General features: G+C 40.2%; 1 protein-coding gene across 2 annotated transcripts in view; it reads left to right on the forward strand.

Annotated features, from left to right (window-relative positions):
• The window catches only part of arhgef28a (Rho guanine nucleotide exchange factor (GEF) 28a), a 380,773-nt gene that overhangs the window by 266,249 nt on the left and 89,313 nt on the right, over nt 1-25,211 (forward strand). For both annotated transcript variants that reach the window (XM_048621117.1, XM_048621120.1), the window contains 4 exons: nt 11,995-12,086; nt 14,605-14,787; nt 14,933-15,073; nt 19,850-20,001. In XM_048621117.1, coding sequence (XP_048477074.1) covers nt 11,995-12,086; nt 14,605-14,787; nt 14,933-15,073; nt 19,850-20,001 — 568 coding nt within the window. The remainder of the gene's footprint in view (nt 1-11,994; nt 12,087-14,604; nt 14,788-14,932; nt 15,074-19,849; nt 20,002-25,211) is intronic.

Raw genomic sequence — 25,211 nt, forward strand, 5'->3', positions numbered from 1 at the left:
CATGTACCTGTCCAAATGTCTTTTAATTGTTGTAATTGTACATGCCTCTACCACTTCCTGTGGCAGCTCATTCCATATACATGCCACCCTCCCTCTGGTGAAAAAAAATTGCCCTCCGGTCCCTTTTAAATCTTTCCCCCCTCACCTTAAACCTATGCGCTCTAGTTTTGGACCCCCTCTAACCTAGGAAAAAGAGCTTGGCTATTCACCTTATCTATACCCCTCATGATTTTATAAACCTCCTATAAGGTCACCGCTTAACCTCCTATGCTCCGGGGAAAAAAAGTCCCGACTTCTCCAGCCTCTCCTTATAACTCAAACCTTCTAGTCTTGGTAGCATCCATGTAAATCTTTTTTGCATCCTTTCTAGTTTAATAACATCCTTCCTAAAGCAGGGTCATCAGAACTCAAATGTGGCTTTACCAATGTCCTGTATGACTGTAACATGATGTCCCAACTCCTGTACTCAGTGCAATGCTCAATGAAGGCAAGTGTGCCAAATGCCGCCTTCACCATCCTGTCTACCTGTGATGTCACTTTCAAGGAACTACACATCTGCACCCATAGATCCCTCTGTTCGACAACACTCTCCAGGGCCCTATCAGTGACTGTGTAAGTCCTACCTTGGTTTATTGTACCAAAATGCAACACCTCTCATTTATCTAAATTAAACTCTATTTGTCATTCCTCAGCCCGCTGGCCCAGTTGATCAAGATCCCGTTGTACTCTTACATAACCTTCTTCACTGTCCACTATACCACCAATTTTGGTGTCATCTACAAAATGACTAACCATGCCTCCTATAGTCTCATTCAAATTGTTTAAATAAATGACGAACACCAGTGGACCCAGCACCAATCTTTGCTGCACACTGCTGGTCACAGGCCTCCAGTCTGAACAACAACCCTCCACCACTATCCTGTCTCCTACCATCAAGCTAATTTTGTATCCAATTGGCTAGCTCTTCCTGGATTTCATGTGATCTAACAATACAATTCTACTATGTGGAACCTTGTTGAAGGCCTTGCTAAACGTGTAAAGCCATGCTGACTATCCCTGATCAGTCCTTGATTAAAACAGTTAAGCCAGAGTTGAAAAGGAATTTGTTCTGTCGAAGAGTAGTTAACCTGTGGAATTCTTTACACAATGGGCCATGGAGCTGGGTCATTAAGTATATTCAAGGCTGAGAATTTTTAATACTCAGATTTTTAATTCGTAAGGGAATGAAGGGTTATGGGGAAAGTATAAGAAAGTGGAGTTGAGGATTATCAGATCAGCCATGATCTCATTGAATGGCAACAGACTTGGTGGGTTGAATAGCCTACTGCTGGCCCTGTGTCTAATTATCTTTTTCAAACTCACTTATGATTTTGAGCACTTTATCTAATCTTGTAATTTTCTCTATTTGGAAAAGAACAAATCCAGCTTCTCCAAAATCTCCACACAACTGAAGTCTCTCATGCCCGGTACCATTTCAGTAAATCTTTTCATACGATGATGATAATGTCATGGAATGCCATGAAGAAATGTTTCAAGTCTCTAATAGGAGAGTTTTATTATCTTGCCCTTGTGTACTATCAATTTTAGTTACCAGTTATAAACCAAGCTGTGATCTTGTGTAGGTCTTGTTGGAAGTGTGCGCAATGCTTTATTGTGAGTGGAATGGCAATTGGAACTGAACACTGTGCAGTCTTCAATGAACATCATTGTATTCAGATGTGAAGTGTGTTAGAATACCCTGAATTAGTAAAAGATACCGTGTAAAGACATGACTTTCATTTCTGCCTTTGCTGTTGCTGGTAGCTGTTGAAGTGTACCAAGGTGGATGTGTGACAAAATAAGGCTTCAGTTACCTCCTTCAGTAGAAAGCTGAATAAAAGAGCAGTTGTGATACCTGAAGCAGATTTGTTGAGTAAAGATTGAAAACACTTGTGGCCTTTGCTGCCATTAATGGTGATGATTGAGTATTCTTTGTGGTCTTTGTAGAGTTGACGACATAGATCATTGTTAAACAATGAACCTGTGTTGCTTCATACTCAGCCTGTCTGATGTGTGCCTGTTGTCTGAGATAGCTTGTCTGCAATGTTTTACTTGTTTATTTGCAATTCATTCAAAAAAAATCCTGTGCTGGTGCAGAGTGGCACGTGGCATTGGCCATTGTTTGCAAGCTGGTGCCAGAAAACTCTTATTACTTAGGGCTCGCGGTTCTGTGATTACCATTTATTTCCCTTAGTGTACAGGAAGACTTCAAAATCCTCTTTCTTAGGCTGACTACAGCCAGCTGCGACCTACAATTCAGTGTCCCCTTCTTTTGAATTCTTCCTTTTGTAAACCTGCAAAAAGTTTTCATGAATGACTTTTCATAAGGATTTCACAAGGAAGAGAGGCTTGTTGTTATTCTTGCTCGTTTCCAGGGATTCATTTTTGAATATGAAGAATCCACAGGGCAAGACTGAATATGACAAATACTTCGTTATCCTTGACTCGTCCACATTAGTGCACAACCTCAGGTAGTACACCATTAATACTCTGCCCCCAGTGGACTCTTGGACCTGATTTTGCTTCTAGACCAGGGCACTGATTCCCCAGAACATTATCTGGGTTTCTGGATTAACAGTCCAGCAATAATACCACTTGGCCATTGCCTCCCAATAGGCCAATATAGGCCGATCCTATACCACCACTGGGACTTGGATTTGAAATTTTGACTCTTTAAAATAGTCTGCTGTCTGTCTTATTTTTACAAACAATGCCATACCTGTGTAACTTGAATATCTTCTAAATCTATTGCTACATTTTTCCTGTTGCTCTAGGTTTGGACCAATTGTTTATATTTCCTTTCTTTCCCTCTTCTGATTTCCCTTTCCATTCTTTCCTTTCCTGTCATTCAGTTTTGTCACCTTCAATTTTTTGTCCTTTTGAATACTTTGCCCACTAGTCTGTATACAGTGCATCACTAAGCCTCTGTTTTCCAAATGTCATTTGAAGTTGAATCCACCTCATAAACACATGTCTACCTTTGGGTTATCTCCTTGTATCTCTGCTGAGGGACAATCAATGAATCAAGACTGCAAATTGCGAATTGTAACTTCAGTTGTCTTATCCTCCTATTTCCTGGATCAATTAGCCTCATCAGTCTCCTCTCCATTCCATTTATCTTACCTCGCAGTCATCTCCCCATGAGCTCTGTCAGCAGACCAACAATCCACATTTTCCTCCAGAAATTTCCATTCACAAGCAAACAACCTCAGCCATCTACAACCAGGGACAAATGCATTGTCCCTGGTTGTGAATGATGATGATAATTGCCCCTTTCTGAAGTCACCTCACCCAGTTTTAATTTCTGCTACCTGCCTAAACTGCAGCAATGGCGTCATGGCATATTAGGCATCTGGTCAGATCCTCTAGCCCCACGTATGGCCTATTCTTTCGAGCAAGCATCTCATCTGAATCCACCTCTCTCATTTCTCCTTCAGAAAGATATATTTCTAATGTTCCCTGAAAGCCGAAATCTGTTACTGAGATATCCTCCTTCCTTTCCTCCCACAGCTTGTGCATTGAATGTCTCCGTTTTCTAAATGATTTTCATCTAAATGATTTTGCTCCTTTATCTTATGTTTTATGTTTTCATTTTCCTCCCTAAACCCACCCTTCAATTAAACTCTCACCTGAATACCTTCCATCATTCTATTTTCCATGCAGACTGTACTCCTATTGTCTTCATTGCTGACTGGGTAATCTCAAACCATCTCCTCATGCTGCTTCTCAGCCATATCTCCCAACTATTGTAATTCCTGCTTCTTTATCCGTACCTGGAGAAAGAAATTCTCCAAATTCCTTAAAACTTTCAAACAACTGCACAGTTGTTAGCCTTTGACCCTGCATTCGTCATGGCACTTCAGCAGCCTTCATTGCTGAGCTTGTCTCTTTAATGAGCATGTTCCCTGTCACTGTTTCTATCTTGGTCATTTATTTTGTAAGATTCCCATTTTCAGTCTTAAGTCTGAAGTGGACAGATGTGATCGTGTCTGGTATACCTATCAATGATGAAACCTGTCACATTTAAGTGTTTTTCTCTGATAAACTGATCCAGGATCAGGTTCAAGAGAGAAGCTAATCCTTGTCTCCTTTCAGCACTACCAAATGTCTCTTTATATCTGCTGTATAAATGGGAGTTATTATTGATCACACTTAAGAAATGTGTATTAGAACAATTTAAATTTAGCAGGTAAATTGACAACACGATACACACATCCATCTGTGTGACATACCATTTTCTAAGCCCATAAGTTGCTTTAAGGGTTTTACTCCTTTTAAAACTGCTTCCTTTGATAGTTTCTGTCCAATCACATGCCAAAGTTTTGATTGGGTTTTAACTTGACACAGTCGTCTCTACATACAACAAATCTGAAGGAACTAAAGAATAGGCAGTTGCCTTCTTATTTTGACTACAGCCCCAAAACATCTACAGGCATAAGATTGTCACTGCTAGACTCAATGAACTATCTTCATTGTGGTTCTAGTCAGTTGAATAATGGCTCACATCTTGCATATCCAGTCCTGTTTTATGGTTTGCAAAACAACATTTGAGTTATTCTTAAAAAGAATGTCCTGTGTTTGTCAGATCTGCAAATAAAAGCATGTGAACTGTTTTTGAAATAGCTGTTTTTGTTGTCTGACTCTGCAGCTTATTTTCAAAGAATTCACCATAATTGATTAATTACAGTTCAGAGCTATAGGGTCCTAACCAAGCAGAAGTAATTTTTTAGCAGTGGAAAGCTGGTGATGAAACAGAGCAGTAATAAATGAAGTTCCTTTTGTGGTGTGATCTCAAATGATATGGAGGAGAATATTTATTTTTAGATTTGCCAATAAGCTCAAACTGAAAGACTGGATATTGGAAGTATTTGCTGGGATAACTACAAATTATTCCAGAAACCATTATAAACCTTTCATTGACTTTTATTAACTACATATTTTTGAGATTAATAGTACACTCTTATATAGATAAGAGTTCTGCTGCATTTCCCAGTTGAGCAAACTTGGGGACAGGTTTTGTTCCCCTGCTGAAGCCAGGAATAGTGGTGAGAGCTGAAGAAAAGGTCCCTCCAGCTAATGTTCCATTTCCCTGACTCCATCCCACCTCTCAGCCATCTCTGTGACGGTCGGAAGGGCGCAGCAGGGTTTCCAACTCATGAGCAGCAGATGGTCCACGCTGCTCCTCAAAAACATGTGGATGCAAATTACAGAAGATTGGGATTTTCCACTCGGCCTGTAAACCCCTGAAGGCAGCGGCTACCAGCTTTATTGCCTGGAGGTGACCTCCTGAAGGCAGAAAATGGGGCCAATTGTCCAACAGTTGAGAAGCTTTCCATCCTTGACGACTGCAGCAATATATCCAAAGGCAAGACTATGGGGAGGGCTTCCTCTCGCAGGTGTGACATGGCTGCGTGATCCATTTTTAATTAAACTTTAAAGAAGTTGGAGAGAGGGCACCTCCATCTTAAAATACTTTCTCCCTTAATTATCCCGACTTCCAGCTTTCTGTTCATAGAGGGAACTTGCTAGTGATGGTGTTCCCATGTATCTGCTGTTCTTGTCCTTCTGGATGATGATAGTGATTGTGAGTTTTGAAGATGCTGCCTGAGGATTCTTGATTCATTTCTGCATTGTATTGTGTAGATGGAACATACTCCCGCCAATGAGTGTTGGTGGTGCAGGGAGGGATACACTACCAGTCAGTTGAGCTGCTTTCCAGATGGTGTCAAGCTTCCGGAGTGTGGTTCGAGATGCACTCATCCAGCTAAGTGGGGAGTATTCCATCACGTGCCTGATATAGATGGTGAACAGGCTTTGGGGAATCAGGTAGTGAGTTATTCACTGCAGAATTCCTAGGGTTTGACCTGCTTTTATAGCCACACTATTTATATGGATAGTAGAAGTTCATGTTCTTTCAATGCTAACCCCCAAGATGTTGATGGTGAGGGGCTTGGCAACAATAATGCCATTGAATGTCTTGTTGGAAGTAGTCATTGCCTGGTACTTGACTGGCACAAACATTATTTGCCATTTGTCAGCCCATGCCTTGACAGTGTCCAGATCTTGCTGCACTTGGACATAGACATCTTCAGTATCTGAGGAGTCTTGAATGGCGCTGAACATTGTGCAATCACTGGCGAACATCACCACTTCTGACCTTTGGATGGATGGCCATTGATGAAGCAGCTGAAGATGGTTGGACCTAGAACATTACACTGAGGAACTCCTGCAGAAATGACTGACTCCCAGCAACCACAGTTGCATTCATCTATGCAAAGTATGACTCCAACCAGTGGGGCAGTCTGCCCTTGATGCCCATTGACGCCAATTTTGCTAGTGCTCCTCGATTTTACACTTGGTCAAATGGGGTCTAGGTGTCAAGGGCTGTCACTCTCACTTGACCTCTGGAGTTCAGCTGTTTTGTCCATGTTTGAACAAAAGCCATAAATGAGGCCTAGAACTGTATGGCCCTGGCAAAATTCAAAATGAGAAACAGTGAACAGGTTATTATGATGCAATTGCTGCTTTATGTTACGATTGATGACTCCTTCCATCACTTTAATGATAATTTAGATGAGAATGATTGGTGGTAATTGACTGAGTTGAATTTGTCCTGTGTTTTGTGTAAAGATCATATCTAGGCAATTTTCCATGTTATTTGGTAGATACCAGTGTTGTAACTGTACTGGAACAGCTTGATTGGTTGGAAGCAGGGGAGATCAGCAAGTTCTGAAGCACAAGTCTTCAGTACTATTACCAGATTGTACTCTCTGCAGCATCCATTGCCCTAAGCCATTTCTTGATATAATATGAAGTGAATCAAATCGTCTGCAGACTAGAATCCATGATGCTGAGAACCTTTGGAGGAGGTTGAGATGGAGCATCCTTGCAGATCTTAATGCTTCCTCCAAGAGGCATTCAACATGGAGGAATTACCGATTCATCAACCAAGGGGTGGTGGTATGTAATATTTAGCAGAAGGTTTTCTTGACCCTGTTTGAGCTAGGTCCTGAATCACTGTTACGGGCTCTCAGGGCAACTTGTTCCCAACTGTATTCCCCCCTCCACTGAGTCTGCTCTGTTGGTGAGATAGGACAGAGCTAGAATGATGATGGTGTTCTCTATCAGGTATGATTCTGTGTATCAGGCTGTTGTCTGTGAGACCTCTGTCCCAATTTTGGTACAGGGTTGAAAGGACTGACTTTGACAATGTCATTTATGGTGCTCTGTCTGGTTTGATGGCATTATAGAGGTTGCTTTGCCACTTCAGAGGATAGTAATAATCAACCACATTGCCGTGGGTCTGGAGTCGCACGTTACCAAGACCAGGTAAGAGGGTGGTTTGTATGTGGAATGAGCTGCAAGAGGAAGTGACAGATACAGGTACAGTTACAATATTTAAAAGACATTTGGTCAGGTACGTGAATGGGAAAGGTTTAGAGGGATATGGGGCAAATGCAGGAAAGTGGAACCAGTTTAGTTTGGGAAACTTGCTCGGCATGGACGAGTTGGACCGAAGGATCTGTTTCTGTTCTGTATGACTCTATGACATTGTTGGAAATGTCTGGCATCCTGTCTTGTGTAACAGTCCTGTGTAATGGCAACTGTACAGTGCTATCTTACACTCACAAGGACAAGAAACATTGAGTAGAAAGGTGTACATGCCACCTATGGACTTTAGCTTCCTGCAGCCATCTCTGTTCAGCTGTTATCAGTTTGGATGGCCTCTTTTGCGATGCCTAAGGAAAAGAACTTCCTCTGTTTCCAGGACAACCTTCAGGAGAACCTCATGGAGGTGTCGCTAAAGCATGGCACATTATTTGTGCAGTCTCAGCAATCTCCAGGGGTGATTGGGGTTATGAACAGGGGTTGAGTGATGTTGCTGGGTTGCACAGAGTGGAGTGCTGTCCTGTTGGAGACCAGAAGGTCCCTGCAGGGGGCAGAACCTCCAGCCTCCCTGCCCATAACATTTTGATGTTTTACCTGTGCATACAGATGTAATAAGCTGAGAAGAATGTAATTGCATGAGAGAACCTAATCCCACCACCCCTCTTACAGACACAAAATCCAACATTCCACCTCAACATGCATACCTTCCCCCAAGACTGGAAACAGTCAGACTTCCGTTGCAGTCTACAAAGAGATAATACTATTGGGGAGGTCAGCCCTAATGTGGTGCTAATCCAATATTCATGCTCTTGAGAACTATCTGGTGACACCTGCTGGTAAATGCACGTTGTATGAGAACTGTGTCAGCTTGGCTCATAGAAAGAAGAAATAACTTCATTCATACAGCATTCAGTCCTTTGCATGGATTGGGAAAGAAAATTACAGGTTAGTGTGAGAATTTTTACATTCAGGTAATTACCTCCTCAAAATTTAATAAATTTTATAGAGTCCACAGTGTTGGAATGGACTTAATTGGGTAAATATCATTTTTGCTCTTTTATAGTGTTTTGTTTTTGTACATTTCAAGCCATTGTGATGTTGTGCTCAACAATTAATCCATTAAATGGGAAAGTTAGGTTATGATTATTCCTCAGTGGCGAACAGGAAAAGCACTCGTGACAACGAGCCTGCCGGGAAACAGGAAAGTGCTCTGCCAATAATCAAAGATAAATGAACTGTCTGGTATACTGACATATAATGTACAATATGATGTTCTTTTGGTTCAGCTGATGCCCAGCTGAAAAGTGTATGCATTGGGCCTTAGCAAACTAATATCAATAAATGCAGGAACATCAAATATTTGGGTACTATTTTCATTTTTGGACAGTATCTGAAATTTTGAGTTCTGATTTGCTAATACCAGCAACAGTAAAGATTTGGAACAAAAACAGAAGTTGCTGGAGTTCTGAGGAAGGGTCACAGGAACCGAAACGTTAACTCTGATTTCTTTTTTTCTTCACAGATACTGCCAGATCTGCTGAGCTTTTCCAGCAACTTCTGCTTTTGTTCCTGATTTGCAGCATCCACAGTTCTTTAGGTTTTTAACAGTAAAGATTTGTTAGATAAACCGTGTTTTTAGAATATGATCACACAAACACACTTTTCCCCTGATTTTTGGGAAAAAAGATTCCCTGACTAATTATCAGCTCATTGAAGTATATCATGAATGTTCCTTCTGTGACAAATAAATTCTAGTAGGGACTCAAAACTGGAGATTCTGGGGTCCAGATGTAGAATACTACCACTGAACCACTATATTTCTCATGTAACATATTTAACGGACCATAAGATTTTAAAAGAAAATATTTGGACATAACCTGCAGATGATAAGATTCAAGTCAATTTTAGACAACATTTCAATGCATCTCCAATGGCCCAACCCAATATAGTAATCATGTATTTTGAGAAACATGTTATGATACTTAGCTGTCTACTTGTGATTTGTAACTAAAAGTTGAATTTTTTTTTTCTATTCATTTGGGGGCAACATTAGTAATGTTTCCACTACATACTTTTCTTTGCTTACAGGCTTCTGATGTTTGTGCACAATTGCTTTTCCAAAACTGGAAGTTAGTGCTGGGACGGTGTTAACATAACGATTAGTGTGTGCAGAACCTGCTGCACAGCTTAGACGGAATGTTGGTTGCTAGTTAGGCCAGTAATTTAGTATGCATTCTGAATTGCCCTCGAGAAGATGGTGCTAAGCTGCCTTCCTGAACTGCTGCTGTCCTTGTAACGTAGGTACACTGACAGTGATGTCTGGAAGGGAGCTCTGTGATCTTGACCCAGTGACAAAGGAGGAATGGTGATATAGCCTAAGGCCAGGAAGGTCTGGGGCTTGGAGGGGAACATGAAGGTGGTGCTTCTCTCATACACCTGCTGCCATTGTTCTTATAGACGGTAGAGATCATAAGTTTGGAGGGTGCTTTTGAAGGAGCCTTGGTGAGATGTTGCAGTGCATCTTGCACATGCCGTACCATGCTGCCAGTGCTAATATACAGTATATGTTTTCATGATATCATCACTATCATATTTTGTGAGCTGAACTAGGGGCACTTGAGGCATAACATGCCAATGAAAGCATGCTATGATTTGTAAAGGGATGGCTTAGCCCAGACACAGAAGGGCCTGTGACAGTAATATATGTATTCCCAATCAGGTGATAATACCCTACTGAATGAAAAATTGTCAAACCAGAGAGACTCAATGTTGAATGTATTAGACAGAATTCCAGTCAAACAGGCTGCATTGTCCTGGATGGTGTTGAGCATACAAGTAGAGAGTATCCCGTTACACTCCTGACTTGCACCTTGCAGATGGTAGAGAGCCTTCGAAGAGTCAGAAAGAGTGTTACTTGCTGCTGAATTCCCAGCTTCTGACCTACTTTTGTAAATATTAGATATCTAGTCCAGTCAGTTCTGGTAAATGATAACCTCTAGGATATTGATAGTGCAGAATTCAGTGATGGCAATGTCATTGGATGTCAATAGGCAACGATTGTATTCTATCTTGTTGGAAATGGTCATTGCTTGGCACTTGTGTGGCACAAAGTTTGCTTGCCACTTATCAACTCAAGCCTGAATTCTATGCAGATTTTACCCCATATGGACTCAGACTGCTTCACTGTCTGAGCAGCTGTGAATGGTGTTGAACATTTTGCAATCAACAGCAAACATATATCCATTTCCAAACTTGTGATGGAGGGAAAGCTGAAGCAACTGAAGATAATTGAACATAGGACACTATCTTGAGGAACACCTGCAGTGATGTCCTGTGACTGAGATAATGGGCTTCCAACCACAACCGTCCAATTATCTTCCTTTATGCAAGGTTTGACTCCAACCAATGGAGTATTTTCCCTCTGATGAAGATCAAATCAGGTGAGTATGGCAGATTTTCCATTTTTAAATGATGTAAGTGAATCGGATGGGTTTTTGCCACAATTGGCAATTGTTTCACAGTCACCATTATGTTGTCTAATTCCTCTTTAAATAAGTTACAGACAACTCCGACCAGAATGTTATGAATGAATTTGCCCAGGTGTTCCAAATACTAAAACGTCAAATCAATATGAACACAAGCCGGTACCAAAGCAAAACATTCCCATTTTATTAGGAACAAATTGACAATAATCTTTAATATTAAACAAACTTTTCCTAATCCTATTTGTCCCCTTAAGGTTACAATACTTCCCGAGTCTCTTGTAAATTTACACAATTGCTCTGTCTGTGGCTGTCTCTGGGTCAGCAAAGCTGCTTTCTTCCTCTGTCTCTCTGGATGGCCAGCTCGTCTCTGCCTCTTGCCATGCTGTCTCCTCGGAAGGCCCCGGACGATTGCAGAGATTCCGAGAGCTGTTCCAAGAGAGGTCTGCAGGTGAACCCATGTTTTTGTACCTTTTAGAGATAGTAAGAATTGCAGATGCCGGAGTCAAAGACAACACCGAATGGAGCAGGAGAAACACAGCAGGCCAAGCAGCGTCAGGGGAGCAGGAAAGTTGACGTTTCGGGTCAGGACCCTTCTTTAGAAATTTTCTGGAACTTTCTATACTTCTGGCCATTCAGGGAGATACACTTAATAGTTCGAAACAAGAGTCAATCATTTAAATGACATGTTACTGTTAGTTTCTTTATGTAGCAGGACCTGGTGCCTTTCTGTCTGGGCTCTCCTTTGCTTACTGGATAAGTTCTTGGGATATGTCTGTCCAGAATAACTGTTGCCTTTTACGTTATGCTAATGTCATTAGCACCTGACTGCTGTGTTTGCACTGTGCCTGGTGTATGGGTTTTGTGATTTCAGAGTTTCACTTGACCAATGTACCCAGCATCCCTTGCTGTTTGGCCAAGTCAGCAATCTGTGCTTTAGCAACCAGGAGGCTGCTACAATTATACTTATCTTTAAGTCACTGGATTACTAACCAGTGACACCAGTACAATGCCACTGCCCCCATTCCCCACTGCAACATAATTTTTAACAGGTCTTTTGTATTGTTTATTATTGTCGTTAAAGCTGTCCTGAGGAGGAGGAAGAACGTTTAAGTGAATATGAAGAGGACAAGCGTATTGCTGAGGCAAGGGCAGCCAGGACCCAGAAATTCCAAGGTACGTGCATACGAAAGAGATTGTTCATTGTTCGCATTATCTTAAATAAACACGTTAAGTGCTGTTTCAGGAAAACGCTTTGCAATTTTCCAAAACAGGAAGCAATGTCTATAGACATGCACGCACCAAAAAAACAGATTTATCTGATTCACAATAGCTGAATTTGGCCAGAAGGATGTCAAACACTGAAATTAAACTTACTCCTGAATAAGGAGAAAAGCTCATTGTAGGTCTCTGAAACAGCAACTTAATTAATTCAAATAGCATTAATTTTTCCTGTTGCTTCAATGATTGGGAGTTTAGCATAAAGTAAAGACTGATTTTACCATCTAGGCTCATATCATATCATGTGACTTTAGACCAAGCCTCAACTTACATAGCTGATTGGCTTTATTCTGAAACTTTTGCAATGTTAGAGGACTGGATGGCGGCATTGATGTTGTGTTTTGCTCATTTGTCCTGCATAGTTGAAGCATAGGCACTAGTAAGTTACTACTTAAACCAAAAACCATGTGCCAATTGTTTAGCCCCACAGGAAATGAGTCAACCTTCTGCACCAGTTGAAATCAAATAGCAAAGTCCACTCTTGACTGTTGGGCTGGCCGTTGTTAATCCTGAAGAACATGTGGTCAGCATCAAGGTGCTCAAGCTCAGACCCCTCAGCAGATCATGTTTCATTTAGAGTGGTTGTGTTAATGCTTTGTGGAGCTGGAGGAACCCAGTAGGTCAGGCAACATCAGAGGAGCAGAAAAGTCAACATTTCGTGTTTACATCAGTCCTGACAAAAACCCAAAACGTTGACTTTCTTGCTATCACTAACAAGTCCATTTGCTTCTAAATGTGTATAGATCTTGTCCCTGAGAATCTTTTCCAATAACTTCCCTACCACCAACGCAAGACTCTCAGGGCTGTAATTTCCAGATTATCCCTGCTACCCTTCTTAAACAGTGGAACACCATTGGCTATTTTCCAGTCCTCTAGGACCTCACCTGTGGTGAAAGAGGATACAAAGATGTCTGTCAATGCTCCAGCATATTGTTCTCTTGCCTACCTCAATATTGTGGGATAGATTCCATCAGGACCTGGGGACCTTAAATACTTTTTCAGACGCACAACACCTCTTCCTTTTTAATAGCAACTTGGCTTAGAAACTCAACACTCCCTTCCCTGAGATAATCCTCCACCAATTCCTTCTCTTTGGTAAATACCGGCACAATGTATTTGTTTAGAACCTCACATACGTCTTCTGGCTCCACACATAGATTCCCTCCTTTGTCCTTGAGTGGGCCAACCCTTTCTCTAGCTGCCCTTTTGCATTTTATGTATGTATAAAAAGCCTTGGGATTCTCCTTAATCCTGTTGCTAATGACTTTTCATGACCCTTTTTAGCCCTTCTAATTCCTTTTTTTAAGTTCTTTCATACTTCCCTTGTATACTTTAAAGGGCTTCCTCAGTTCCCATCCTCTTGGACCTTACATATGCTTCCTTTTCTTTCTGACCAATGTCATAAGATCCTTGGTCATTCAAGGTTCATGTAACTTGCCATAACTATCCTTCATTCTTGCAGGAACATGCTGCTCCTGAACTCTTATCAACTACTGTTTGAAATACTCCCACATGTCCGATGTAGATTTACCCTTAAACAGCTTCCTCCAACCAACATTCTCCAGTTGCTGCCTAATATTGTTGTAGAACAACTTAAGACGATATTGGTCTAAGAAGCTATACCTTCCAATTTGATTAAACCAATCAATATAAAGATTAAAATCACCTATAATTATTGTTCCATTCTTTTTGCATGCTCCTATTATTTGTTGAATTATAGCCTTTCCTACATGGCTACTGTTTGGGGTTCAATACTCTACTCCTACTAACGTCTTCTTTCCTTTGTTGTTTTTCACCTGTACCCAAATGAATTCTACATTTACCATGAGCCTAGATCATCTCTCACAACTGTTCTCATTTAATTTCTTTTTAACATGCTACCCCATCACCTTTTCCATCATTCTTGTCTTTTGGAAAGTTTAAATATCCCTAAATGTTAAGTTCCAAGTTTGTGTGGTATTTATATACAAAATCAATAGAAAAATGCTGAAATATGAAACAGTCTAACATAAATATTAGTGATAAATCACCATTTTTGGTCTAATGGTTCAAATTCTGTTAATAATGGAAATATCAGATTCAAATAATGAAAAAATAAGATTTCAGGAAAAGCCTAGTAAGAGAATTTATCAGACTTTTACAACTCTCTACAGTATTCCCTTGAATAAATGTATTTGATCTCCTATTTAGAACCATTTATAATGGCCATTATTGCACAGGAGTACTCTGAAGAAAGTCTGCATAGTATTCAATCTTATTTTCTTTGTTTTTTATATACAGAGTTGATCAGTGTTTTTTATATTGCTTTTAGAAGGAATATTAAACTATTATTTTTCTCTGCATTGTGGTGAAACACGTCTTCACATGTTCAACTGTAGAAAGTTGCACAGTGATTGTTTATCTTTCTATACAGAGCGACTGAGATTCCAGGATCAGCTAGTTTGCAGTAGTTTAGAGGAGAAGCTGCAAATCTATGCAGAAATGGCTGAAAGAAATGGCTATGAAGAAGCAGGTCAGGAAACGCAGCTTTTGATCAAACCAGATACCGTTGAATTTCCACAAGCTGGATTTTTATTGACTGCTGCAGTCAGAGAGGGTAGGAATATATTCTTCCTCCTAGATTGTATTTATTTGTCATTTAATATCAGACTTTATAATAATTCCAATTATGAAATAAAACATTTGATGAATTACTGTTTAATTATTATTGCAATTTGTTTCATTTTCTCCTTGTTCTACAGCTGAAAGTCTGCATAGACTACTAACATCTCAACCATGCAATTTTGCTGAACAGTCGCGGGAAAGTTTGGAAGAAGCAGTGATGCCACAAAAACTAGAAATGTTTGGGAGCTTTAGTTTGGGAGCTTCACAACCATCTATGTGTAAGTGGGAGCTAAGTTATGTAAGGGGAGTAATGCATTAAATGGAGAGTTACAGAATTGTCAGACTATTTAAAAGAAACTTCAACCATATTATTGTATGGATAATTGGAGTAGCTTTTAAAGAAAACTCTCTGATTTTCAGGATGTGTGTTTCTGCATATTTTTTGTTTACTTATCAACAATGAATTTAATGAATTAGGAAAAATAAGATGTAGTAATAATTAAAATAAACATTGCAAAGATAAAGCAATCTAATGAAAGTATTAAATTAAAATATTTTAAAATACTACCGTAAGATAATATGGCCATTAGTAATATATTTTTTGTTTTAGGACTATGGGTGGCATGGTTTCTAAGTGGTTAGCACTGCTGCCGCACAGCACCAGGGACCTGGATTCAATTCCAGCCTCGGGTGACTGTCTGTGTGGAATTTGCACATTCTCCCTGTGTCTGTGTGGGTTTATTCTGGGTGCTCCAGTTTCCTCCCACAGTCCAAGGATGTGCAGCTTAGGTGGATAGGCCATGCTAAATTGTCCATAGTGTCCAGGAATGTGTAGGCTAGGTGGATTAGCCATGGGAAATGCAGGGATAGGGTAGGAGTGCTGAGTCTGGCTGTTATGCTCTTCAGAGAGTCAGTGTGGATTTGTTGGGCTAAATGTTCTGTTTCCACACTGTAGGGATTCTATGAAATACTATCTTTCTTCATTTACAGTGGGCTATTAATACCATTTGCTAATTATTAGTATTGATTCATACAGCAATATGCATATTATATTCTTCATAGATCATACCAAACTGAGTAATGCCATTCCTTGTTCCTGGCCCTCATTGAATACCAGAATTTCTTTCTACTGGTTCGATCTTGCAGGTCATTTTATGATGTATTCTCAAATTGTAAAATATAGATTATTCTCTCAGACTTGCACAATTTGATCCATAAACATTGGCAAATTTGTGAAAATTATCTTAATATTGTTTTATCAATTGCTTAGTTATATCAGTTGCTTTAAAATAGAAGCAACAAGATGTTTACTGGTAGTAAATTAAATATCTTGAGTCTTTACTTCCTGTCAACCTTCACCATTTATACATTTATTTAGATCTAAACTGGAAAGGTAGTGACGGAATCAGACAGACTCGGCATGGATTTACAAAGGGGAGGTCGTGCTTGATAAACCTGTTGAAATCTTTTGAGGATGTAACTGGTTGAGAGGATAAGGGGGAGCCAGTGTATGTGGTTTACTTGGATTTTCAGAAGGTTTTCAAAAATGTTCCATGTAAAACATCAGCATGCATAATTAAAGTGCTTGGAATTGGAGTACTGAAATGGATAGAAACTGATTATTGGGAGGAACAAAGGGTAGGAAAAAATGGGTCCTTGTCTGAGGGGGCTAGAAGAACACAGCAAGCTAGGCAGCATCTGGAGGAAAGGAGCAAAGTGGATAACCTCACATTTATCCACATTATCTTCAAGTATTTGCCCAGTTACGTTACTTGTCCAAATCACACTGAAGCCTGTCTGCATTCTCCTCACTGTCCCAACCAGCTTCAGACGTAACCCTCTTCAGGACTCAGTGGAGTACCACAGGGAATAGTGCTTGGACCCCAGCTATTCACAAACTATATTAGGTAAAGAAACTACATATCCTATCCCTAAGCTTGCAGATGATGCAATGCTGGTTGGGACGGTGAGGAGACTGCAGACAGGCTTCAGTGTGATTTGGACAAGTAAAGTAACTGGGCAAATAATTGAAGATAATGTGGATAAATGTGAGGTTATCCACTTTGGTAGCAAAAACAGAAAGGGCATTTGTTATCTGAATGGGGATAGATTGTGAAAAGGGGAAGTTCAATGAGACTTGCAGTATCCTTGTATATCAGTCGCTAAAAGTAACAATGCCAGTACAGCCAGCAGTTAAGAAGGCAAATCGTATGTTGGCCTTCATAGCGAGAGGTTTCGAATAGCACCCCTGGAAGCACGCTTTCAGGTCAGAGAATTTTTCTGCAACCTTGAGTCTGGTGCCACCAATGGTTATGTCTGGTGCTGCAGAGCCTATGTCTGAAGGTGTTCCAGCTGTAATTACATGTGGCAACTTTAAACAAGACTGTCAACATTATTCTTGTAGATAGAAACAGCAACAGATATATAAAACTAACTGCACAATTTATGAAAATTGGTCGTGAATCGCATCTACTTGCTTTGGTCCAGTTATCTCTTAATCTTTAATCCTGCTTTTGTGCAATGTGAAAAATCCACATAAATACTGCAAAACTCCTGATGTATAGGTAATGCACAGCCAACATCAACTTGAAAATAAACCTAGTCAATTCATTCATCCAGTTAAAAGTCCTTCTTTGTGCTGTGGTGACTTTTGCGATGCAGTCATTGATTGATTTATTATCACATGTACCGAAGTACTTTGTTTACAAGCGGTACAGGTAGATCATAATAAGCAAGGGTGCACTGATCAGAGGTTGTAAAAAGACTTAGATAGAGGCATACAGGTGACGTTGCACAGGGCGTGCACTAGTTGCGATCAACATTAGCAGGATCAGCATTATTTGAGACTAGAGAGTCCATTCATCAGTCTGATAATGGCCGGGAAGTAGCTGTTCCTGAACCTACTGGTGCGTGTGTTCAGGTTTCTGTATCTTCTGCCTGATGGAAGAAACCAGTGGTGGTAACAGAGTTTTGCACACCATACAGTGATGTTGACGGCCCATGTGTAAGAATGGCCAGTTGACTACTACTATAAATATGCTGCACCACTTACTAAATAGTTGAATGCCATACTTACAGATGTCATGATAGTTTCAAGGGCATCAGTACTTTTGATTCTTTTATTAAATAAGGGAGGTTTCTAAATTAGAACATAAAACCACACAGGAAATGTTTGTGTGTCAGATTGTTTCAATGCACATGTTAATAGCCAATACACCTGGCAGCTTTAGTGAAACAATCTAAGTCTCAACATTTCCTGTCTCCACTCTCCTTAGCCACCTTTCCATCAAGTCAGCCAGACATGATGTATTATGACAAGTATGTTGTTTTCTTTTTGAGAATTATTTTCTTTGCCTTGACCACTCCTTTGTTTAGACCTGATTGTAACAAGAACATCCATTTATCCTAAACTTGCTGGCAAACCTGTGGTTTCTGTGCAAACAGTGAGTTATGTTTATACAGATAAATTAGTTAATTGAAAGGAAGTGCAGCCTTTTGGTTGAGTTGGTAAATATAAAACTTCAAAAGCTGTGTTACAACAGATTGTTTCAGAAATGAGACCATAAGACCATAAGATGTAGGAGCAGAATTAGGCAATTTGGCCCATCAAGTCTGCTTTACCATTTGATCATAGCTGCTGTGCTTCTCAACCTCATTCTCCTGCCTTCTTCCCATAACTTTTGATCCTCTTACTAATCAAGAACCTATCAATCTCTGTCTTAAATACAGTCAATGTCTTGGCTGCCACAGGACGCTGTGGCAATGAGTTCCACAGTTTCACCGCCCTCTGGCTGAAGCAATTCCTCAGTTCTAAAGGGTCACCCCTTCTCTCTGAGGCTGTGCCCTTGGGTTCTAGTCTCTCCTACTAGTGGAAACATCATCTCCACGTCCACTCTATCCAGGCCTGTCAGTATTTTGTAAGTTTCAATCAGATTCCCCCCTCATCCTTCTAAACTCCATCGAGTATAGACCCAGAGTCCTCAACAGCTCCTCATATGACAAACCCTTTATCTCCTGGATCATTCTTGTAAACTTCTTTTAGACCTTCTCCAGTGCCAGCACATCCATCCTTGGATACAAGGTCCAAACTGCTCACAATATTGCAAAAGCCATCTGACCAGAGCCTTATACAGCCTCAGTAAGTGCACCTCTGCTGTTGTTTTCTAGCTGTCTTGAAATGCTAAATGCTAACATTGCGTTTGCCTTCCTAGCTACCAACTGAACCTGCATGCTAACTTTAAGAGAATCCTGAACTGGGACTCCCAAGTCCCTTTGTGCTTCAGATTTCTGAAGCCTTTCCCCATAAAGAAAGTAGTCTGTGTGTATTCTTCCTACCAAAATATATAACCTCACATATTGTATTCCATCTGCCACTTCTTTGCCCACTCTCCTAGTCTATCCAAGTCCTTCTACAGCCTCCCTCCTTCCTCAACTCTACATGTCTCTCCAACTATTTTTTTGTCAACTTCAAAGTTAGCAACAATGCCCTCCGTACCTTCTTCAAGATCGTTAATGTATAACATGAATAGTTGTGATCTCAAGACTGATCTCTGTTGAACTCCTCTAGTCTCCAGTTGCCCTCCTGAAAAATATCCCTTTTATCCCCACTCTGTCTTCAGCCAGTCAGCCAATCCTCTATTAGTGTCTTTACAAAACTCACAAAGCACTTCAGGCTGCATTAATTGGGAGCTACTGTGTAACCAGGGTCATCCTGTTCATGCAGTACCATTTAACTTTGTATCAAAGTGCACCAACTTCCAAACAAGTTTATTTTGTTTTGTATAGTTGCTCTTAAATACTGCTATGCTCGGCACCACCATTGGCTCTTGATTGCTGCCCAAATGTTACCAATAACAGAGTGAAATACTTTCAACTGAGTGAATGATTTGAGCAGTTTTATTTTCAGATTACTACTGACTGCATTCATGAAGAACCGTGCAATATTAACATGGGATTTTCACATTGTACAAAAGCAGCTTTTGATAGTTGGCATGTATAAGTGTGTTAACATGAGCATTAAAATGTCTTGCATCTTTTCTTGTATCTCCTTACAGATGCACCTGATGCTAAGATCCCAGATCCTCAGTTATCACTTGTGGATTCGGTGATGAAACAGACAGGAAGTGCATGGTATGGCTTTGACACTCCATTTTTGCAGACAGATGGTGAACTCTACAAACCTAGATCACATGACACTGTACGAAAGGTAAATAGCTACAGAAGATTGTGGGTCAGTCCTGATTTAAGAAAGATTACTTTCTGATTCTCCGTGAATGTCTCAGCAGTTTGCCAATTTGAACAGTGACCCCACTACACCCCCACCTCCACCTGTTCCCTCGCCTTCTTCCCTACCTTGGTAGTCTTTACAGATAAATTATTTATTGATCAATTTGGACCAAAGATGAAAGGCGGAATTTTGAAATTCCCTTAAAATTATACTTTCCTTCAAAATCCCTGTGCAGTAGGCTGACCAGAAACACTAATTTGTTTAGAATCTGGTCTTTACTAGATTCTTTGTAGATACATTTTTTCTGCACAACCTTTATGTTGCTATTTATACTGTTCCAAAATGAATTTATTTAGAATTATGTTTTATCAAAAGAAAAATTCAATCTTCAAAGGATTGATATTTAACAAAATCTTAAATAATAAATGAAAGTTACTAAGACTTGCCAAATATGGACATCTGCTAAATTCATAAACGGATTCCAGCTTGCTGTAATTATTTTTCCACTAGTTCTTTTTTCACTTCTTTCATCTCCTGAGTACAATTCAGTCTAATTTGTCCCCCTGTTTTTGAATGTTTGCCATGTCTAGTAAATCATTAGCAGCTCAGTACGAGAATTCAGTTTTTCTTGGGATTTCATGTTGTGGATCATAAAATTTGGTGAAATGAACCCAAAGATTTAAACCCACAGGCTAATACACAAGGCTCTGTAGAAGTATTGCCAGGGAACACCGATAGATTACACATACAGACATTTCCAAGCTTTTTGTGTTTGCTAGCTGCTTAGGTGCGTACCGTGAAGCAAGGGGGGCCACGTATACTGTTGAAATGAATGTTCCCATTCCTTTGCACATACTGCAAGCTGTGGTTACTAAGCAATCTTTTATCTCTAAATATGGAGTAATCCACCAGTAGTAACAATGCTACAAATATCTCTTTCAAAATCACTAGCTTCCTAATATTCAAACGGGAGAAACCAGTCATTAGATAGTTCTTTCGAACAGAGACAATAGGCCAAATGGCATCTCTCTATTCTCTATGATTCAATGGTTCAGTACATTAGCAAGATCAATGCAAATAAAACATAAGCAATTTTGGCTTTAGAAAACTGATTGTCACCTCTCATGTGTTCCCTGGTTTGCAGGCCATTGTGTGATCACCTTAGCACTGGTTTTAAATAGTGCATTTTAAACATCCACACCATTGAATGGCAATCTCAGCTGTACTACGGTGGGAGAACACTCTAGTAGTGATCAGATCTTTTCTATAAGGGATAGAAAAGTAATTCAGTCTATTAAAGGCAGGGTGAGTTTCTAAATGTATAATAAATTTCAGTTGGCTATTTCTCACTTGTGAGACAATATCCCAATCAAAAATTAATCAAGAGATACATATTATATTTACATAGACATTTATATCACAGAAACAGGCCATTTGGCTCAACAGGTTCACAGTAGCAGTTATTCTTTCCATGAGCCTCTTATTCTTTAGTTAATCTGAACTATCAACAAGTCTCTCCATTCATTACTCTCTCAGTACCTCTCCAGCTTACCCGTAAATGCCTCTGAACTACTTTTCTCAAATACTCAAAGTGATAGAAAGCTAACAACTTTCTGAGCATATGAATTTCCACAAATTGCTTATTGATTAGCTTTTCTTTATGGCTTTGAATTTTGCACTTTCCCCAGGTAGTAACAACTTCACGACGTCTTCAATATTAAATTGCTGCATAAATTTCAGGTCAGCTCTCAGCCTTCCCTGTCCTACAGGAAAGAATATCTCATCTGTGATGAAGCAAGCTTGGTGGATGCTCAGACAGAGGACCTGTCTTTGTGTCTGGATTTAGCATTCAAACAGACTGGTTGCAATGGTCAGTTTACCAGTTCCTGGCCATGCCACTAGGTGGAGTGCCTTGTGATTTGAGCTGCTATATTAAATAAAGTGCATTATTTGCAGCTACTGGTTCATGACATGTAGGTTTTCTGGAACTAGGAGAAGCCAAGATAAATTTGCTGGATTCTCTAATTTATATTGAATCTTCTAAGCACCAGTTTTAGTGAATCAAACCAGTTCATGCTGCTGTTTTTGTTGGCTGAGGAAGGCACAGGAAGCAGATTTTTGCTACTGGAGCAAATAGCTTGTGTCAGAAATGTCATGAATCATGGACCAGCCACTGTAAAACGTTCCCTGTTATGTGGAATTTTCAATCCAGGAGTGCGTGTCTACCCTGGAAACAGATATTAGCTGGCCTCGGGGGAGCAGGCGAGGCAAACTGGTTAGAAGACCTACCTTAGTATTGAGACTTCATTCCAGCTGTTTTAGAAGTTTGAGACAACTCCACGGAAGCTGGTATCCCATCACCAAGTCACTCTTTATTTAATGCATACAGTACATGGACTCTGACCAGCTGGCTCAGAGCCAGTCCCTAGATTGAGGAGAATCCCTGATACTCCTGTTTATACCTGTCAGCCAGGACTCCCTGATTGGCTCAAGTTAACAGCCCCAGTCAGGGAACTCGTACTCAATGAGATTCACCTGCCCACCTTCGTTCCAATCACTACAACGTTGTTAGGGTTTCTAGCCTTCACACACCATCAACACCTCACTCCCAATTTAAGCATTGTACCCATTTCATGACCCCCATAATTCTCATGCCAACAATGTTTGCTTCCCACCATCATGTCCCCATGCAGCTCTATGCCACCTGCATAGCCATTCACCCAGTTACCACCATAAGCACCCCTCAAGAATCACGTAGTTTTGATACAAATATGCTTCTAATGATGTGATAAATGTCTCAATCATATACAGCAGAAGGTGAAAACTCCATCATGAAATCCATACAAAGCTTTCAAATCACCTTGATTGGCTAAACTTTTATAAAAAAAAACACTCCTTTTCAGCCCATACATTAAATATACCTATTCCTTTAGCAGCATCCTTAAATTGTCAATCAAAACCATGAACTTCAAACCTCCTGTTGAGACAGTTGTAACTTTTCAAGTTTGACTAATAATGACATAATGACATAACAACAGCTATTGGGGAAATATCATCAAAGGACTCTATTGAAACTGCATGAGTAGATGTTAATTTTTGTTTTGTAGCCTAAACCAGATAGCCTGCCAGTCAAAGTCGTCCAAAATGGAGTATATTCAATTCTCACTCTCAAATTCAATCTTTCTCCATGTTTAAAAAGTGGTGCTTTCAAACAAAAACTTCAGATCGTGACGCTTAAATGCTCTTGCAGGATAGGTAAGGCCATGAATTCCATCAATTTTTGAACCTTACTGCAGGTTAAGGTTTCTGCAATAGCCAAAATGGGGCTTGTTCAAACTCAACATTAAATTCAAATTCAGTTCTGAGGAAGGGTCACCAGACCCGAAACATTAACTCTGATTTTTCTTCACAGATTCTGCCAGACCTGCTGAGCTTTTCCAGCAACTTCTGTTTTGTTCCTAATTTACAGCATCCGGAGTTCTTTTGGTTTTTATTAAATTCAAGTAGCTCTTCTGAGTTTGTGTTTCCCTCCTGTGTGGGTTATGCCCCACTTCCTTTCCCTGTCTGCTATTTTTGAAGGTCACAGACTCACATCTTTTGCAGAGTTGAGAAGATATCAGGAGCAATGGCTTTAACATAATTGTACTGCAATGTAAAAACTAAAGATGTTTTGATATCAGTGACTGTCCTGAACTTCTGTTTGACATGAAAGAGATTTACAGCTGAAGAGCTCAAGAGCTTCGATGTAGCATCATACAAGTCTGAAAAATTGCTTTTGAGAATTTGAAAAGCAGTAAAAACCAAAAAATCTGCATGCATAAAATAAAAAATAATGCCACATATTTAAAATGTTATGAACCCGTGGATATGGATAACGTTGAAAAACAGATTTGAATTTCCAGACATCAATTTAAGGAATTCAATGACATTACCTAAAGGTTGAAGATTTTAATTCAACAAACTAAAATTAATATTGATTAAACTTTCTTTAGAGTATTAGTTTTCTGTTAAGTAATTGAAGAAGAGTATTATTGAACTTGAAACATTGACAATGAGAGGACACTGGTGAGAAGCGACTGAGGAGGATTCTGGGAGAAGTCAGCGCAGGGACCACGACTGAGAAAGGGGTTTTGGAGGACCCGGTACTCAACAGGAAGAGGAGCATCCAAAAGAGGACCTGGTGAGAAACGACTAGGGAGTTTTCTGGGAGAAATTGATGCAGAGACCACAAATAAGAAAGAGATCTCGGAGGATCCGGTGCTCAACAGAAAGAAGAGTGCCCAACAGAGGTTACTGGTGAGCAGTGATCGAGGAGGATTCTACGAGAAGTTGGTGCAGGCATTAGCACTGCTAGTTTCAAGTAGCAGCCTCACCTTGATTCATTACACAGGGAGTATCATGGGAGCTGCATGTCATGACATCACAAGTTCAAAAGTGACATTTTGGACACAAGGCCTCCTGATAGCTAAGTAGTGGTCAGGTGACTCTTTTTTCTTACCTTCAATTTCCACTGACCTTGTCATAATTGTAAGATTTTAGAGTAGTGAGATTTAGGCTAATGGTACAGTAAGACAGTACTGAGATTTAGAGTGGTACCGAGACTATTGTTTACAGAATAATATATCTATATAGTATTTTTTTTTAGTGAGAATCCAACACTAAGGACCATCCAGTTACTCGTAAATTAATTTAATAGAAATTTATTTTGAATTAAATGGTTACTACAGGGTAAAATGGCAGGCGGGGGGATAATGCGGGCCTCCTGTGGAAAGTGGGAAATCAAAGACAGATTGAATGTTCATTTCAAGCCCACCGACTCCCACAGCTACCTAGAATACTCCTCCTCCCACCCACCTTTCTGCAAAAATGCTATCCCCCATTCCCAATTCCTTCACCTCCGCCGCATCTGCTCCCAGGATGAGGCATTCCACTTCCGTACATCTCAGATTTCCTCGTTTTTCAAGGACTGTAACTTCCCCCCCCTCAGTGGTCGAGAACGCCCTCAACCGTGTCTCCCACATCTCCCGTAACTCATCCCTCACACCCCGTCCACGCAATAAAAACCAAAAAAGAATCCCCCTCGTCCTCACGTACCACTCCACCAACCTCCGGATCCAACGCATCATCCTCCGACACTTCCGCCATCTGCAATCCGACCCCACCACCAAAGACATCTTTCCCTCCCCACC

The sequence above is a fragment of the Rhincodon typus genome, chromosome 3 (assembly GCF_021869965.1).
Source record: "Rhincodon typus isolate 14 chromosome 3, sRhiTyp1.1, whole genome shotgun sequence".
Classification (NCBI taxonomy): Eukaryota; Metazoa; Chordata; class Chondrichthyes; order Orectolobiformes; family Rhincodontidae; genus Rhincodon; species Rhincodon typus.